Consider the following 18,621-nt stretch of genomic DNA (forward strand, 5'->3'; position numbering starts at 1 on the left):
TAATTATTATCTCACATAGAATCTTTCCAGAGGAATGCACAGACTTTTTCTTTTTTTTAAATTTCTAATGCTCCATTCATCTCAGAGTCTTTTCTTTGTAGCTTTATGTTTGGTTTTGGTGTTGTTCTACCATTTCTATATATGTCATTGTGACCGTAATCCTTGGTACTCGGAGAATGGCAAAAAGCAATTGTTGAGCCACAGGGATGCTTATGTTCAAGAGCACCATGATAAATTGTTTGTCTGGAATTATCTGTTTTTCTGTAGTAAACTTGAATGATAATTTTTCTAATAATGTTTAGGAAAATTTATTTGGATGAGAACGGTTGGAATTGTATTTATGTCTGGGCATAATTTGCTTACTTATTGCAATTGCCATGTCAAAAATGGGGTCTGTTTGTGGTCTGTTCTTCCAGTTCTGCAAGGGGACAAGCACAGGAATGCTCCCATTTCCCACTTGCGTTTGATAACTCTGATCTCAGTACAAGTCTTGCTTTGAACTGAACTCTCTTGAACAACTTTATATGAAATTTCAGTTAAAACAGATGCTTTTCCAAAAATCCTTGTTCAGGAATATTCTACTAACTTCTGCTAGTAGAAGTAACAGAAGTTAACAGTCTGTAACCTTTCTGCGTCCTGCTCCTTTTTTCTTTTTTGCCTTGGATTTACTTGCATTTGTTTACGTGGCTTCTTCCAGCAGTGATGCAGCACTTTGCCAAATTGTTTCCTCCCTGGCATCCACATAGTCTATAGATCTAGAAGTTACACTCATGGGAACAATGCTAGGGAACTCATGGGAACTTGCTGAGCCAACGTTATGATGCATTTGATTTACTTTTCCATCTGGATAATAGCAAAGAGAATATGAAGGAACATGCAACAAGTGAACCTTAAATTAAAAGAAATATATTTTCAGTGAGATTTTTGTGTTAATTGATCATTGTTTCTTTTTTAAGCACTTTTCTAGGCAGATGTATACGCTTGCAGCTCCTTACCCTATTCTGTAAATGGTCATCATCACAAGAGACTGCACTTGTTTGCAGAAGATTAAGGTTTAACTCTTTCTGCTGCCATGGCACAAACAAGAGAAAACCAAGCCCCAGAGCTTCCCCTGTCTTCTTATTCTTATTGGCAAGCTTCAAAAGAATTTATCATGAAGTTGGCAGGGTGGGAGGTGCAGCATTTTAGTGAGGGACAGGCAGGAAAGAAAAGATATCAAAACAATAAGGGTGTGTAGGCATTCTGAAAACCTGTGTCTATTGCCTTGAAAGTGAGCAAAAAGGGAGTGACACCAGGTCTATCTGGATATCTGGTAAGAACAACACAAGATTCCTCCATGAACCTGCTTTCCTATCTCTCTGATAACTGTTTAAATATCTCTGGCTTTAGTGTTTTGATTACTCATGTTGCCATAGTGCATTAGTTCCTTAACACAATGAGTAAGAGGCATAACCACAAAATGAGATTTAGAACTAAACTGCTAAAAATTGTGTAGGAAACCTAGGGAGGTTAATTAAAGAGCCTGGAAACACTTGCATTCCTCAACTTTGAGGTCAGAAACCCTACTGCTAGATAGTTCTGCCTCTGTAGAGTCAAATATTTTGTTTTTTTGCATTTATGAAGTGAGATAAATTACTGAATAGTAAGTTTCCCAATATGTAAACTAAACGTTTTTGATAGCTTTTGGGACCTACTGTTCTGAAAGATTGTCCGTAAGATAATATCAAGAGTTTAAGACTAGATGATACCAGTGAATTTAATGCACGCAAAAGACTGACCTTAAAAATCATTTGAAAAATGCTATTTGTAGATACAGCAACGATCAGTAACCCATCTTTTCTGTTACTACAAAACTTCCCTTTTTGTGCTATGAAAGCCTCTTCATTCAAATTCATTTACTTCATGTCAGCTATCCATATCAACAGCAGCTTTAGGTTTTGTAGACTTTGTCATGAATGTATGCATGTCACAGAGTGGATTTTAGTCGTGTAATCTGTATGCCTGTCAGATGAAATAATTAAGCCTCAGGTACTATTTTCAGTAGATATCTGAAATGGAAAAAGCTGTTCCTCAGATGATGTTGAAATAAAGGTAAGTGGTGAGTTGACCACTATTCTATTTTTCTACTACTTTAGAGTTATAGTAATTGAAGAAGAAAGTCATCAATGAAAATGCTTAATGAACATTTCTACGCAGATTTCTGTTATTTACCATCTTGTCCTAGGCAGATTACAGTCCAGTGTATAGGTACATGTCATCAACACGATAGGTGTCTAATTTGTATTGGTACATTTGTATGGTATTTGTATTGGTAGAGTCCAGTTTGGTTATTTCCAGTTTCTTTGTAGAGATGGGTAATGAGTGGGCAAACGTGGACTGAGAATAACAGTTTGGGGCAAATTTGGGACAAGGTGATGGAATGTTTCTGTCAGTAGTCTCTCAAAACCATAGTAGAGAACCAAATCTGGTTTAACTTGCATTGCCTGACATTAGACCTCAAACCTGTGCTTCCATGTGTATGGTTCAGTAACTGTATGTGCTGGTCTTTTCTGAATAGTGTCAGTGTTATGTAATAGAAAAAGAAAGTTAGCAAAAAACAAGCCCTTACAGAAGTGAAAAAGACTCTTTACTGCCTTAAATAGTTGTTTCTTCCTTCTGTTCCTTCAGAGAATAAAAACAAAAATATATTTGCTTTCTTTTCCTAACGCTTCACAGAAAGAACGGGACTTAGAATTAGCTGCTCGGATTGGCCAGTCACTTTTAAAGAAGAACAAATCACTGACAGAAAGAAATGAGTTCCTTGAAGAGCAAGTAGAACACATAAGAGAGGAGGTATGTTTTTTCTTTTTACATCTGACTGATGTGTCTGCAGTGATGGGAAGAAATTTTTTTTTAGTCTTTCCCTTGTCCCTACTTAATTTTCCCGTGCATCCTATCTGTAGCTGGTCAACCTGTATTGTAGCAGTTCAGTCAGCCATTTTTATAGCAAGTATACTTTTAGACCAAAAAAGTCATTTGACCCATTGGGTCAAATCGGATGGTTGGGGGAAGAAAACACCCAAGACTCTGAAACTTACTTATATACTTATATATAACTTACTTATATAAACTTACTTATATACTTATATAAACGCCTTATATTTTATTTTCCTCTAAATTCAGCTGCTCTTTTGGGTTTGAGTTACTTTATCCACTATAGTTTTCTTCTATTGATTTTGTCCTTGTTCTCCTTTGTGCCTTATATATAATTCCCCTCACTAATCTCATTTCCTTTGTGTGCAGCTTGTTCTTTTACTCATGTCACTCCTGAATCTTTCTCTGTCCTCTGTTTTCCTCTCCAGTGAACATTTAATTGCTTTTTGATGAACAATTTTCCATTTATACTGAATTTTGACATTAAGGCCACAGCATTTGAGTTCTGCCAGTGCTTCCTTTCTCAAATGGAGTATGACTGGTCTTTTTATTTGTGGAGATTCCAGCAGTGCACATTCACTGAAATGATGTGCATTCTGCATTTTCCAAGCTTCAAACCGGATCAGTTTGGAGATAAATAGGTCAGGTTATACTTCAGTGATTGGTCATTATATTCAGTGCACTCTATATGAACTTATCAGTGTTTCAAAGCGTTGGGTTTTTTTGGGAAGCAAAAGGTGGAACTTGCTACCTTGTCTAGATGGGGAAGATCTTACAGCTTCTTGTCATTTTGCTGTTTCTCTTTTCAGGAATTGTGGTAGAATTTGTTGAAACATGGATTGTTGGCCTGCTGCAGTACATACCTTTGAATTTTTGACTGCACTTGCCTTAGATTTTCATGTTTAAAATTTAATGTCATGGTGCATGTATTTCTGAATTAGTCTGATCTATAGAAACATAACTGAAAACTTTGAAGTAATGACTTGGCTCTTGCACATATTGTTGTATTTCTAAGGAAATGTTTATACAGTTGATGTTTCTTACCATTGGAGTTGAATGTTCTATGTACTGGCAGATAATGGAACCATACAGGATGCTTTAAAAATGTTTTATCTATAACTCATTATCACTGTTTAAATTCAACTGTCTTACTGACTATCTGTGCTAGAGGCAAATGTTTCTTGTGGCCAGGAACAGTGATCTTAGTTTGTGAATCTTGTTCATGTGTAGCCATGAGCAACAGGGAGCAAAATTCCACGGTTGTAGGACAAGCAGTAGAACAGTGAAACAGTGGATTAAAAGCTTTAAAAGTGTCTGTTAATAAAATGTTAGGAAAGTATGGTGTTGAATTATATCCAAAATATGCTGATGAATGAAGCGTGGGAGGAGAAATTCTGGATGTGTAATGGTGGTGGAGTGTGCCACAAGGAATTAGAATCTTTCAGTGTGGCCCATTCTTTTTGGTGAGGGAAATGAATTCTCTTCAGTCCCACACTGTCATCACATTTTGTCCAAGTCCTGTAATGTGGCAGACATTTATTCGTGTGTTGGTTGATAGGCTTTTACTGGGCAAGGTAGGGAAGGGCATTCATACCCCATACATCCAGAATGGAGGATTTGATTGAAGAAGGTGGGAGCAGAGAATGGCTTCCTCTGACAGGACTAACTTTATTTAGAGGGACTCAGGAGCAGCATTAGGAAAAGGTGAACCAAAAATAAGCTTCTTACCAGATTGCTTGATGTACATGGCCATATGTTTTATCAGCATCCATCTTTCACATTGTCATTTTGACTCCTTCAGAAATTGATGCTTTTAAGGGAGGGCTCATCAGGCTTTAAACTACTGTTTCTATGTTAAAAATCTTCTTTTAGTAATTTCACATCTCCTACTAATGCTGAATTTTGAATATATGAACAAAATGGTAACTAAGGCAACTGTCTGTACAAACAAGGGAAACGAGAGTTGAATAGGAGCTTTTAAAATTCCATGGAAACTACTTAAAATGGTTGGTTTGAGAGATATGTATTCGTAATACAGAGACAGTGATGTGTAAAGTTAGGTTTTATTGTTGTGTGTGTCATGGCACCAGTAACCTAGAGCAGGGTGCCCAGGAGGGAGGCTCCAGCAGCAAAGTGGGCAGCCTGTGCTAGTGCTCTGCCACCCACAGTGTAAAGAAATGCTTCTGATGTTCAGAGAGAACTTCTTGTGCGACATTCAGCTTGTGCCATTGCTTCTTCTCCTGCTCCTTTAACAGGTTACTTTCTCTGGCTGTTAGCCTTCTCTTGAAGAACTGGCATGCTTGAAAATAGCAGCAAAAATAGTGGGCTCAGTTGATTTGATTCATAGAGGAAGAGTATAGAAAAAGCTAGAGATGAGCTAGTGCCCACCCACTGAAAATATCTAATTCCTTGCTACTTGAAGAGGCTGAACTGCAAGGATTTGTTACTTTGGAATGCCTTTTAGCTGTCCCTGAAATGGAGGAAAATGAATCTCCCCAGTTGAATACACTGAATTTGTTTCATGGCTGAAATGTGGTTTTGTGTTTTTAGAAATGAGCAGTTCCTTTTAGAAGCCATGTCTCAAGAGGACTTTGGTGCCTTTCACGGAGAGTAATTCTGCAGACTTGCCTTTGTGAAGTAGATGACTTTGTTAGCTTAAAATTCTGCACAGTTTAAGTGCTTTATTGCATTGTTTCAGCTTTTTGTTGACAATAATGCAGCATAAATCTATTTTATTGACAAACTTTTTTTTTTTTGCTACTAATAACTGGAAGTATTAATACATCTACGATACAAAGGTAGAAGTCTAGTGAAAACAAATGTGCTTTGCAATTTGTGCACTGCAGAGTGGAAACTGAGGACCAAATCTTACAAGGAAAGAGGGAGGAGACATCTTCCTGATCATTTGTGTTATTTATACCTGTGCAAGGGAAAAAGAAAGAACCTCTTAATACTAATGTCTTAAAATGCAACTTTACAGTTGCAAAAGTGTTCCTGTATAACTGAGGCTTTAAACCAAATCAAAATATGAATTAACCAAGGTTAACTTTGTGGAATTACAGGAAATACTAACCACTCAAATAAATTTTGTTCATTTAAATTTCATGGATGAGACTGCCTCAAACTGTTCTGCTATGCTTATGTTTTGGTCACCAGCGACCCAAACTACACCCAGAAACTGGGTGGCAGCCACCTCAGAAGGGCGCCTGCCACTTTGTGTTGTTGTGCAACTCAATAGGCAACTGAGTCCCAAAAGAACCTTGCTGCATAGGCACTGTAACAGTTTTATCCACGGTCTGCAAGGTCTATATCCGATCCAGATGGTGACAGTCATTATGTAAAGTGGAATGTAGCGTTGCTTGGTTTGATTGCATCACATTCATTTCTTGCTGTTTCATTTCAGTAAATTTATTTCTTTGAATGTGGATCTGGACTAATGCATTAGTGATTCAGGATTGCTCATCTTACCTTCCTTATTAGCAGCGGATGATTGCATTTTTGTATATTAAAAAAAAAAAAAGGCTATTCTAAGGATGTCCTTTCTTTCCTATAAATAAAGGAATGGTTTCCGGTATGTTCCATTTTAGGCCACTTGATTTAGTCTGAAGGTGGTGCTTGGAGGATGAATAACTAATTGATTGTGAATTTACTTGACAGTGTGTCTAGAAAAGCAAGGTACTGATCTGCAAGCTATTTCTTTGTGCAGGTTTCTCAGTTACGGCATGAGCTTTCCATGAAAGATGAGCTGCTCCAGTTCTATACCAGTGCTGCTGAAGAAAGCGAGCCGGAGTCCATCTGTTCCACCCCGTAAGTTATCAATCTGCAACACCAAACCTTTGTCTGGTACTAAGCAGGGGTAGTTCAGACAGTTTTCATAGCTTTGAATGGTATTACAATGATTCCTGTGTAGGCTGGGCCTATAAACGGAATTCTGAACTTGGTGCATGGCACCAGCTGGAAAGATTTGCACTGGACTAGCTGGCTGTACTGGTGCAAACAAGTCAGGAGGGGAAAGTAGATAAGAAGGCTGCTGATACAGCACTGTGTCTTTCACAGGAACTGTATCACTGTGGATATGAGGCCAACACTGATTCATTCCGCCTACAGAACCCTGCTGCTCCACATCCCTTTTGCACACTGTTCTAGAACATTCCACGTCTGTGACCTTTGTGTTTGAGGAACCTGAGGCCACAGTGAAAAATGCCATGCTGTTTTCAATAGCAGAAGGAAGAAATTGAGCATGTCTTATATTGCGTGTTCCAGGCAATTAGCTGGCTGAACAACATTGCAGGCTTTCAGGGGCTTTCTGCCCTTGCTTGCAAAATTGTTGCTTCATTTTGATGAAATGTGCAGTATTAATCACGGAGCTATTAAATTGCTATGGTAAAGTTGTTTTTTTTCTCATAGTTTTGGTGTATTTCATGTGGCTCTGGCTGTTTGAGACCTCTGTTCAGCCTATTTTCTTGTGAGGTTGGCCATGATGCTGGTAAAAATGAGTTAAAACTTGCTGTTCTTTTTCTTTTTTTTTTTAAATTCAAGGCTGAAGAGGAATGAATCTTCCTCCTCTGTCCAGAACTACTTTCACTTGGATTCTCTTCAGAAGAAGCTCAAGGACCTTGAAGAAGAGAATGTTGTGCTCAGATCTGAGGTGAAACTGCACACCTTGTGTTTGTGTTGCACTTAATACAGTCGTTCATTTCAGTGCTGGAACACGGGTAGTGAGAAGTGTGTATTAAAAGGTTTGGAAGCATCTCATTGAGAGTATGTAATTCCATGAGTGACAAAGATCTCCTTGTAGTTTTTTAATTACTACCCTCTGTTCTTCCTAAATGAAGGAAAGAGTGACACATAGAAGCTCCATGAAGCTACATGCCTAGCATACTCTGCTGGCAGGGAAACTGCTGGGGTGTATAGCATGGATGTCTCACCTTTTGTCTTGCCTGGGCTGCCCTGAATGAAGAGGAGTTATTTAGGACCCTGTCTAGGACAATTCCTCTCAAAGTAGTGCCTCCAAACTGTTTCCATGGAAATTACAACCAGCACAAAGAGCGCAGTAATACTATTTGATGGAAAATTCTTGGCTACAAAATACTTTTTTCACTATAGTCACCACTGTTAGCTATGCATTTTCACCAGTGATGGACAAGAGCCTGCATGCTGCACTTGTTGTTATAATCTGCAGCAGCAGAGGTGACCCATGGTGAAATACACCACCCACTGCCTCACTGTGCTCACATCCACTGTTCAGTCTCCATAAACATTCAGCAAGTGTCAATGAATGTCATTGGGTGCATTTTTTTCCTGCATGGAGGAATTAATTTTCATACATTTGCTTCAGACACACTTCCATGTCAGACACCATTTTTTCAGACTGCCCCTCTTGCTGCCATCTGTCACATGGCAGCAACATGTAATGGGGTATTGGTGGAAAGGTCCACCTTTTACTGCAGTGCCACCAACATCCACCTCTGATGTCGTGATCCAATGTCATAAACAGGAGCAGCCCTCGTAAAATAAATAATGTACTTAATGTATCTAAGTGACAACACTTATTTTAGTTTTTAATGTTCTTTATTAAAACATATAAAAGAAGAGCAACAAAAACGTATTAAGTAGTGGGGTATTTGACTTTGTTTTTGTGAAATTAACTCTCAAGTATAAGAAAGTTCTCAAGTATAGCACTGTGGTTTGAAATCTGCCTTAAAGAACTGACCATGGATGACTTTAGCTGTAGGTCTGAAGTTTTCAGGCTGACTTGGTCTCTCTATTAAAAAAAGTTCAGTGTTTGTCAAAGAATAAATTGCTAGGCAAAATTTGCATTAAATATCTTCAATTGTTTTTCAAATCAGGCTGTTAATATTTTAAGACTTGCCACTTAAATGTGATAGAATTGATATCCCTATTTATCAGAAATAAAATTCCCTAATTGAATATCTAATCAAGAATTTTATATTAATTTTTTAATGCAGCCTTTAAACTTTGGAAGCATATTACCATTTTGCAAACATGTAGCAAGGTATAACAGATGAAATACTTTTGGGCTAAGAATGAATGTATGAAAACATAGTACCTTTACTATTTTCTACTGCAAATGTAGAGCCCACTGGAAATAGGTGGGTGTCACACCTTTGGATAAGACACCACGTATCAGAGAGTGTTGCATTGAGATGTCACACAAGGAAGATGAGCAGTAGATAAAGTAAAGGTAGGCTTAGGATTGAGAGCACCACTGCTTCAGGATGTAATAGGAGAGCCTGTTATAGAGTAACTTCCCTTACAGAGAAATGCAGTCTGTGCCAGTGAGGCACAGTGTGCAGCCAGATCCAAAGCCTCTGCACAGGGCCTTCTGTGTGTCTGTGCATTGGGTGTACATTACAGGCTCACCAGGGTGGTGCCAGACAGAGCCAGCTGGCTGGAGGGGAAAAGGCAAATCAAGAAATGAGGCAACACTGAGGTTTTATGTGGAATATACAGCTACTGTGTTAGGAATTTTCAAGTATGGTCTGATGTTTTTCTTTTAATTTCAAGTATTTAAATTGTGCATTTAATTAGATACCTACCTTTGTTAAGGTGACCAGATAAAAGCTTTGCATATGTGGCTTTTGTATGCTTAGGGCTTTTTGTTTTTTAAATATAAAGTACACAGGTGACATCTTGTGGAGATGAGGGGATACTGGTGCAACTTTATGCAGTAGCATCTCTGTGGAATGTTCACCTGGCCCCTTTATCCAGAACATAAAGGAGGGCAGGCAAATACTGTTATTTTTTCACAGTCTTCTTGGAGGAGTGATTAGGAAAGCTTGTCTTTCCGAAGCAGATGGAAATGCAGCAGCATGCTGGTAGAGAACAAACATGCTAATGTAGCATATTTCTTGAATAGGCCTGTCAACTGAAGACTGAAACAATCACTTATGAAGAAAAAGAACAACAGCTTGTCAATGACTGCGTAAAAGAGCTAAGTATGTCTTTTTTTTTTTTTTTTTAAGTTTCTTATTTGAGATGTTGGTTAAAAAAAGGAAAAAAAAAAAAGCATCATCAGATCAGTCATTTATTCCTGCAACTCTTATTGTCATTATATAAATGGTTGTGGGAAGAAAATTTCAGCTGGCTTATTACAGCCAGAATTTTCTGCTGTAAATAAAATGTTTCTCAGGTGCAAAACAGTTTTGCATAGAAAATGTTAGTGTTAGGGGAAGGACAGTCTCCTATGCAACATGAGCACTTTGTGTCTTTCTGGTTTTGTGCCCTACCATTTTGTCCAAAAATGTTACTGTATTCTGGGGAAGGATTCTGCTGAGTCAAGTGACATTCTGAAAGCACATCTTTCTTCTTACTTTTCTGCCTTTGCATATTGTAATGGTGATTGTAATCACTTATCTTAAAGGGGATGCAAACATACAGATTGCCAATATCTCCGAGGAGTTAGCAAAGAAAACTGAAGATGCTGCCCGGCAGCAGGAAGAAATCACCCATCTGCTCTCTCAGATTGTCGATCTGCAGAAAAAGGCAAAAGCTGTAAGGATTCCAGTTACAGGATCAATGCTGTGATTTGCTACCGTTGTTAACTGGAAGATAAGTTACAACTTAAAAATGCTAGAGCCTAAGGGGGATTTTGAACCTCCTTATCTGGATGTCATTGTTTGATATTTAGTATATATCATTCTTGACTAGAAAGCATATGAATGTTAAAAAAGCATATGTTAAATACCAAATACGTTTATTTTCAGTATTGAATAAAATTCTGCACTGAACTTCAGTAAAACAAGAGTATCAGTACAAGTATCTCAGTGAGCAGGTAGTCATTAGTATTCAGGTCTTGAGGGATTCATTTTGCAGAGAATAGGCTTATGCTGGGTACATTTATGCTAACATTTTGTAATGTTATGTAAATGTTTTTTAACTAAGAGGTATGGGATAATATTACTGCAAAGAGAGTCTTACAAAAAGTTAGAATTTTCCTATATACTTGTAGTATATGATATCAACATTAGAAATACTGAGATGTTTTGATCTGCAATAATGTTTCTTAATATTTTAGTGTGCAGTTGAAAATGAAGAACTTGTTCAGCATTTGGGAGCAGCTAAAGATGCCCAGAGGCAGCTCACAGCAGAGGCAAGTACACTGCTTAGTATTGGAATAGTTTCGTAGTAGGGAAACGGGTGTTTGCTTTAACATGGCAGTTTTCATGTAAGCTGAATCAGAATGTTTTATATATATATATATATATATATATATATGCATATGAATGAAGTAATTTTCCTATTCTCAGAAGAGATCAGAACTTTTTCTTCCTGTTCTTTCCAGCTTATGTTTTGAAAAACTGAGGCTTATGGGCTGTTTAAGAACCTCTTTGGAGGGTACATTTTCTATCCTGGTAAACCACGCTCATACCTGAATAGTGAGATGGCATGGAAGAGCTCATTAGTAGTGTATTTGTTCAGTGAGTAAACCAAAGACAGCCCAGAATTGCTTACTTGTGCACTTACATGTGTAGGATAGATAAAGGAAAATGAAAAAAGTCTTGATCCCCTTACGATGTGTCTAACACTTGGACTACCTTGTGTCAAAGATAGGAATGCTCAGTGAAGCCTTTCCCACTGGTAGTCCTCTTGCATTTGTGGTCCTCCACAAAGTCTGAGCTCATGCTTTTCCACTGGAGTCTCTGCTTCTAAGCCAAGTAACTTATTTTTATGAAACTTGTAGGACTGCAGTATTTCAGGTTTCTGCCTCTTTGCTCAACTTTGTTGAAGTGGCTGGCGAACTGCATCTGCACACAGAGTGATTGCATATGGTGTGTTTTCTGAGGTCAAGCTATAAATAAGACATGGTGTTAGGCTGTTGGAAGTTATATAAATGTATATGTAAGTCTTGGTTGAAAAATTATTTGGTCTTTTGGGACACTGTGCAATATCTTGTTCTTTTTTCATGCTGTTTGCCACTGTGGTCATCATGATGATAGTCAGGCAAATAAGAACTGCTGCAGCTGATTGGACTAAACATATGTTTAGGTCCATATCTTCTCTTCGACAATGACTAGATAGAAAGGATAAGAATTGGAGCCACAAATTCCTTCCCCCTTATTAATCATCAGGCTAAAACTTTACATATTCCCTTTCTGTTACTAATCAATGTAGCTCATGTTTTTTAGTGATAGTAAGTTCACCCTTTGGAGTTATTTTCTTTTATAATGGGATATTTTTCTTTGAACCATTATTCTTACCATTGTTACAGTATTTTATGGTCTTTTTGTGACTGTAGTGCAGATCACAAGGTCTTAGACTGTTTGCTCTATGTTGTAGTTGCGTGAGCTGGAAGACAAGTATGCAGAGTGCATGGAAATGCTTCATGAGGCTCAAGAAGAGCTGAAAAACCTTAGGAACAAGACTATGCCAAATGCTGTTTCACGTCGGTACCACTCCCTAGGCCTCTTCCCTATGGTAAGCAGATATAAGGAAAAAAAAAAATTCAGAGAACAACCAAACAAATGTGAATGTTTACATCTGAATTACAGCCCCAAGGATGAGATGCAGACAGGAGCGTGAGTGAAATATGTATATGTAATGTTACAGGATACCTGAGTGCTTGATTCTGCATGCTTTTCGCTGTGATTTTATATGAAACCTTAAGCTGGCTGGGCTACAAGTCATGGGTAGCATTAATAGATTGTTTAACAGTATGCATCTTGTGTACGGTGGGGCCTGGTTTTCAATAGGAGCTTCCTGGTTTTCTTATATACCCTCACAGATGCAGCTTCTTGATAACACAGCTGATGGCTCATGGATGTGGCATCCTTCTCATCACTTATGCTGTACCCTCTAGTTCTTCAGTTACTTTATATGCTACATAGACATTCTTGTTTTAGTGATACTGAAAATTCATTAAAGGAATAATTGTTGTTAATGTGTATTATGACAATGTCAGTTATGGAGATCTCACTGGTTTTATCAACATTATTTAATTAATTACATTTGATTATGATACTGTACGTTTAAAGGGAGGAGAATATGCAGTACCCTTAACCAAATGAGAGAGTGGATAAAAGCTAGGAATGTTCAATGCCTGGTTTTATTTGCCTATGTATCTCTAAAATAGTTTCATTACTTCTTAAGGCATTGGTACCAATTATATTTCTTTTGAGTTTCCTTAATGTAATTAAACAACAGAATCTAGTCTGTCCTCCTTGCCTTTAGCCATGCCTCATCTTAACTGCTGAGAAAGAACACAAAGAGGTTGGTTTATGCTCACAAGAAGAAAAATGCCTTGCTTTTTCACTGTTCCTTCTGAGGCAGAACATAGGCCAGTTTAAAGTGCAGACCTTTAATATTGTAGGTTGTGTCTGCACAAATACAGTTGAAAGCTGAGAAAAATATACTTGTGCTCAGATATATTTGTGTGTTTTGTATAAAGATGGTTTTCAAATGCTGATTCAGGGTACTTGGCATTTAGACCCTGTACTTCACTACATTTAGGCAGTAATGCATACTGACCAGCGGTGGAGAACTGATAACCTTTAACTCTATGGGGGAAATATATTAATATTTCATTCCAAGAACTCTTTTTTGTGGGTCAGTGGGTAATGCTGTAAGAGGAAAGAATATTTTCTTGTGGTTTTAAACAAAAAGAAATTAAGCAAAACATTTTACATGAAAGGAAGGTGTCATTGCGAAGGGAATTTATTCTTAAAAGCTGGATGGCATGGAATCTGTTGTTGCCTGTACAGCTTTTTTCAGAATTTTTGTCAGGTTTTATCATGTCTCCTCAGATGGTGAGCACTGTAGCAGTGTGAAGCTAAGCTGTAACTTGTCACCTATTTGAGTATATTCATTAGTCATCTAGCTTTCCAGTCTATTTTCATTTTGAAAACTAATTTTTTTCCCGGAATGACAATTTACTATTTGTTAGATATTTTACAGAACTAATCAGTTGTTTTCTGCAGTGACAACCTGTTAATGCTAAGATACTTATTCTACTTTTGTACTTGTCTTTACCAGGATTCTTTGGCAGCAGAGATAGAAGGGTCAATGAGGAAGGAGCTGCATCTAGATGAACCTGACTCTCCTGACTTGGCGTACGACTGAAAAGAATTGGTTCCTAATTGATTGTTTATATCTGGAGCTAATTAGTTTTTGTTAAGAAAGGAAAAGACAGGATATAATTGAGCTGGAGGTTTAGAACTAAATATTTCTGGAAAAGCGTCAGTGACAGAGGGAAAGAAAACAACTTACCTGGTTATTGGGATGGTTATATATTTTTTTGTTATGCTACCATAAGAAAACCTCCGAATAGAGGATGTTCCTTGCCTCATGAAATTTTTATACTCACTCTTGAGTGCTGAAAATGTGGTTCTGAGAATGAAAAAGATGGGTTTTCTTGTGTATTACCGTGCTGGGTTTTGTCATTTAATGTTCAAGGGATGAGTTCAGTTCCTTAAGTTCTCTTTTTAGGTGTTAGAGCAGAAGTCACAAAGTAATTATTGATCTAATCCGATTTCTAGAGAACATCAGTGCAGACAGGGATTTGGAGTGGTTGCGTACTTCCAGTCTGATGCCAATCACACCTGTGTAAATTAGCTCACATTTTGTTCATGCTCTCTTGAATTAATCAAGAGTGGTTTGCAACAAGTTAAGTACTTACTAAGGTCCAAAAGCTAAAGTTAGCTACAGCTTGGCAGAAAAGGCATTATTGACGTAAGTTGAATGTGTACTCCAACAGGTTTATCTCACCTAATTGAACAAAGCGTGGACTGGTTAATTTGAAACAATTTAATCCTAAGTAAGGGGGTCTTTTAAAGCTTTTACCTTTTTTAACCTGTCATTATTAACCTGTAATTATTAACTGTGTGTGTATGTCTTACCAGTCATCAGAAGCGGGTCTTTGAGACAGTGAGAAATGTTAATCAAGTTGTCAAGCAAAGATCTATGACTCCATCACCAATGAATATCCCAGGCTCCAACCAGTCTTCTGCGATGAACTCACTCATTTCCAGCTGTGTCAGCACTCCACGTTCCAGTTTCTATGGGGGAGACATCTCTAACATTGTGATAGACAACAAGACCAACAGCATCATCCTAGAGACAGACTCTGAGAATGGGTCAGTACTGTAGCACTTAGCTTTGCGAGTTTGTTTTGTTTTGTTTTTTATTCTTAATTCTGACAGAGGCAAGGAGTTTCTATTTTCCTCTTTTCATCTAATATTGTGCAGCTATCTTCAAAGGTTACTTTTTGTGCTTTTAGTTCTTCAACACATGCTTTTTGAAAGCACTGTGTATCAGTTTCTGCAGTTTGCACCTCTTTGGAGATACATCATCACTAGATGACGTTTACGAATAGAGTATGTGGTTTTACATGGATCAATACTTATATTTACTTACATTTTCACAGTCATACATTAACCCTATAGAGTTCTGACCTAAGATGCAGCTGCATCCAACTTTGGATCTTAAAGCGGTGAATGTATTGGGGAATGTTGGAACCTACTATGAAAACTTACGCAGCAAAGCAGTTTTAGTGAAGTTAGGATTTTACTTTCCAGTTACTTGTCTCTTCCCTCAGTGTAGCTCCAGCTTATGCTTCATATATGTCACAGAAAAAACTACTTAATGTCTCAAAACAAGCAATGAATGTTTATCATCATAGTATGCTTGTGTGACTTACTGATTTATTCTTGCAGCTCTGTCCCTAAAAGACTTGGGCTTCTCGCTTGAGTTTATATGATCATAAGAGAGAGACTAGTAAACATCTCTCAGTTCTTAGTAAGAGGAAGTTCTTAGCACAGCTTTTCCAGTCGGGAACTAGGATTCAAAATGGCTTTGATGTTAAAAGAGAGAAAATACTGGCATTTGCCTTAGAGCAGCTCACTTGAAGTGTGGTGAGTTGTTTCTAAGCATAGTAATGTGAAGTTTGAATGTCTCAAAACTAGCACGTGAAAAATTTCAGTTTCTCAAATAATCTTTTTCCCACCCCTACCTTTTTCTTTCTTTCTTTTTTCTTGTCCCGTTATGCTTTAGAAATGAAGACAGAATGAAGAAGCCTGGAACTCCAGGGACACCAGGCTCCAGTGACCTAGAGACTGCCCTTCGCAGGCTGTCCCTCAGGCGGGAGAATTACCTCTCGGAGCGGAAGTTCTTTGAAGAAGAGCAGGAAAGGAAGTTGCGGGAACTGGCAGAAAAGGGTGAACTCCGTAGTGGTTCCGTTACTCCCACAGAAAGCATCATGTCTCTGGGAACTCACTCCAGATTTTCAGAATTCACTGGATATTCAGGAATGTCTATCAGCACTCGCTCCTACCTACCAGAAAAGCTTCAGATTGTGAAACCACTAGAAGGTGATAACAAAGGGCCTCGGCCTTTATCTGTTCTTCTAAGTGACTCTTTGTGGTCTCTTATCCATTATCAGAAAGCAGGAAATCTTTGCAATACATATTCTTTTTACTTTAGGGACAGTAATCCACGCTGTTGGTTTGAAATCTTCTAGCTGCTACATTTTTCTACAAGCCTTAAAAGTGTTAGGAAACAAATCCAGCCAAGGGAAGAAAGGATTACAGGCCATACGTGCATAAGCAGTCCACCCTCACATGTGAGCTAAATCTCAGTGTTGCTGTTTCATACTTAGAAAAGGAAGGTGTTTGTATATCTGAAAATGAGTAACAGAGCGTTAGTACATCCACTCTCATTTCTGTAGATGTCTGCAAAGACCTTTGCTTTGAATAGGCTGGTTGGTTTACTAGGACTACCTTTGTGATTAAAAATGACCTCTGCCCTTTTATTGACTGAGTGGCCACACGAGTCTCTATGGCTTTGGTTTCACATGTGAAATAGGGTTTTTTTTAGCCAAATTTGCTCTACATATTGTTGTCAGGACTAGAGCTTGATTTCAGAGCAAAGTGCAGTTCTGTAGTCTGCCTAACAATGCTGGTGGTACACAAGAGTAGCATAGTCAGACTGGCTTTCTTCAGAACTCTCAGGTTGTTGCTGGCAGTGAAAACAGTAAATTCCTCCAGATTTTAAACAAAAGCCTATAGCACTGCAGAAATGACAGTAGTTATGTAATGTAGCTTTGGTTTCTTTCTGGTCCTTTCCCCCCCTCAGACAGAACTTCTCTGTTATATTATGTTGTCTGTGTCATTTGTTCATCTTTTTAGAATTTTTTTTTTGTCTTATAAAAAGCCTTTAGCATAACACATACTCAGAAGCTAAAACCAACCCCTTCTGTGTCCTGAAGAAAGTATGTGCTGTATCTGCCTATTCAAATGAAACTATAGCCATAGCCACGAGTCCATGCTGTTTAGCAGATTGTAGTAGTTTGTTTACATGATTGCTTTTCAGAGGTCATAAAAAGCATGTTACATCATGAGAAAGGGGATGATCCAGCTTCATTTAAGTTACTGTTTTTGCTACTGCTGTAATAGATTTCTGTCACCATCCCATTATATCTGCTTTTTTCCTTCCAATAAACTCTTTAATTCCTTATCATCTTTCTATCTGACTGTTTTGTTGGATTTTGTTTAAATAATTTTGTTTATTATTCCCACTGGGTAATTTTTTTCCTAAAAATTATCTGCTGAAGTACTTCCAGCATTTGGTTTTACATCTCATTTATGGTGTGTTTGTGTCTGCCTGTTTCATAGGTTTACTGTTTGTTGTCTTTTATTAAACACATGTTTATTATTTTGTTCCTCACTTCAGCACAGTTTCTTTCCCATGTATTTTTCATGAATTTTAATTGTTTTTTTTTTTTTAAACTTCATGCTACTATTGCAAAATAGTACCTGCAAACTGCTACCAGTAGTTGTGTTTTTGTTTTGTTTTGTTTTCCTAAGCATACTCAGGCCCTAAAATGGGGTAAGAAAATGTTGGTTCTGTATTATTCAGGTTAGTGCCTTCTCCTTTAAGGCAGTCAAGTCCCACAGTAAAATAAATAGTGACACAGAGGCCCTAAGGAATGAATTATTTTTTCTTTGCATCTTTTAAGAACAGAATAGAATGTCTACTCAAATTGACTTGCTTTAGTTACACTCTGGTGAGGTTTTTTTTGTTTTTGGGGTTTTTTAACTAAACAACTGTATTTGTAGCTTCTTGTACCTTAGGCACAAAATATCACTCCCTGTGGACTATAAGAAAACTAATATAACTTAGGAAACTGTCTAGTGGGAGTCTGGGATTGAATATAGGACAAGGACTCCTCCCTTCATTTGGCTTTTTTTTTATATTTCTTTAAGTCAGTTTACAAATGAATGTTCACAACTATTAATTGCTTTTTGCATTTGTGTTAATTTTCTCTATGGAAAAGTTAAAGCTCGCTTACACACATAGTATGAGATTGAGGTTAAAGTAATAGAGGTGCATAGACATGCTGATGTCCTCTTTTCCAAAAGAAATTGATAACGTAGCATCACAAGAAGTGTTAAAACTCGAAATACCGTTATTCTGCTGAATATATTTCCTCTGGAAAGATATAAAATATTATTAACTTCGTACATTTATTCTGCAGAGTTTCTCTGAGTACTGGTTTTGGTGATACACAAAGTGAAAAAGGTTACATCTTCAGAAGCTTGTTGGTAGAAGTTAATTGGCAACAGGATTTTATACTTATATGCAGTACAGAAAGAAATGCTGATTTCTGGCATATTTCTTAAAGGACAGTGTGTGAAGGAAAGAACTTGACCTTTCTGCCAATTCAGAAATAAAACCAAATTATAGGGATTTTTT

General features: G+C 37.6%; 1 protein-coding gene across 6 annotated transcripts in view; it reads left to right on the forward strand.

Moving 5' to 3' along the window:
- TRAK1 (trafficking kinesin protein 1) overlaps positions 1 to 18,621 on the forward strand; it is a 104,118-nt gene that overhangs the window by 67,191 nt on the left and 18,306 nt on the right. For all 6 annotated transcript variants that reach the window (XM_010712968.3, XM_003207269.4, XM_031553970.1 and 3 more), the window contains 10 exons: positions 2,716 to 2,832; positions 6,620 to 6,720; positions 7,453 to 7,561; positions 9,794 to 9,872; positions 10,298 to 10,428; positions 10,952 to 11,026; positions 12,214 to 12,351; positions 13,906 to 13,982; positions 14,772 to 15,005; positions 15,922 to 16,238. In XM_010712968.3, the coding sequence (XP_010711270.1) occupies positions 2,716 to 2,832; positions 6,620 to 6,720; positions 7,453 to 7,561; positions 9,794 to 9,872; positions 10,298 to 10,428; positions 10,952 to 11,026; positions 12,214 to 12,351; positions 13,906 to 13,982; positions 14,772 to 15,005; positions 15,922 to 16,238 (1,378 nt within the window). The remainder of the gene's footprint in view (positions 1 to 2,715; positions 2,833 to 6,619; positions 6,721 to 7,452; positions 7,562 to 9,793; positions 9,873 to 10,297; positions 10,429 to 10,951; positions 11,027 to 12,213; positions 12,352 to 13,905; positions 13,983 to 14,771; positions 15,006 to 15,921; positions 16,239 to 18,621) is intronic.

The sequence above is a fragment of the Meleagris gallopavo genome, chromosome 6, assembly GCF_000146605.3.
Source record: "Meleagris gallopavo isolate NT-WF06-2002-E0010 breed Aviagen turkey brand Nicholas breeding stock chromosome 6, Turkey_5.1, whole genome shotgun sequence".
In the NCBI taxonomy this organism is placed as follows: Eukaryota; Metazoa; Chordata; class Aves; order Galliformes; family Phasianidae; genus Meleagris; species Meleagris gallopavo.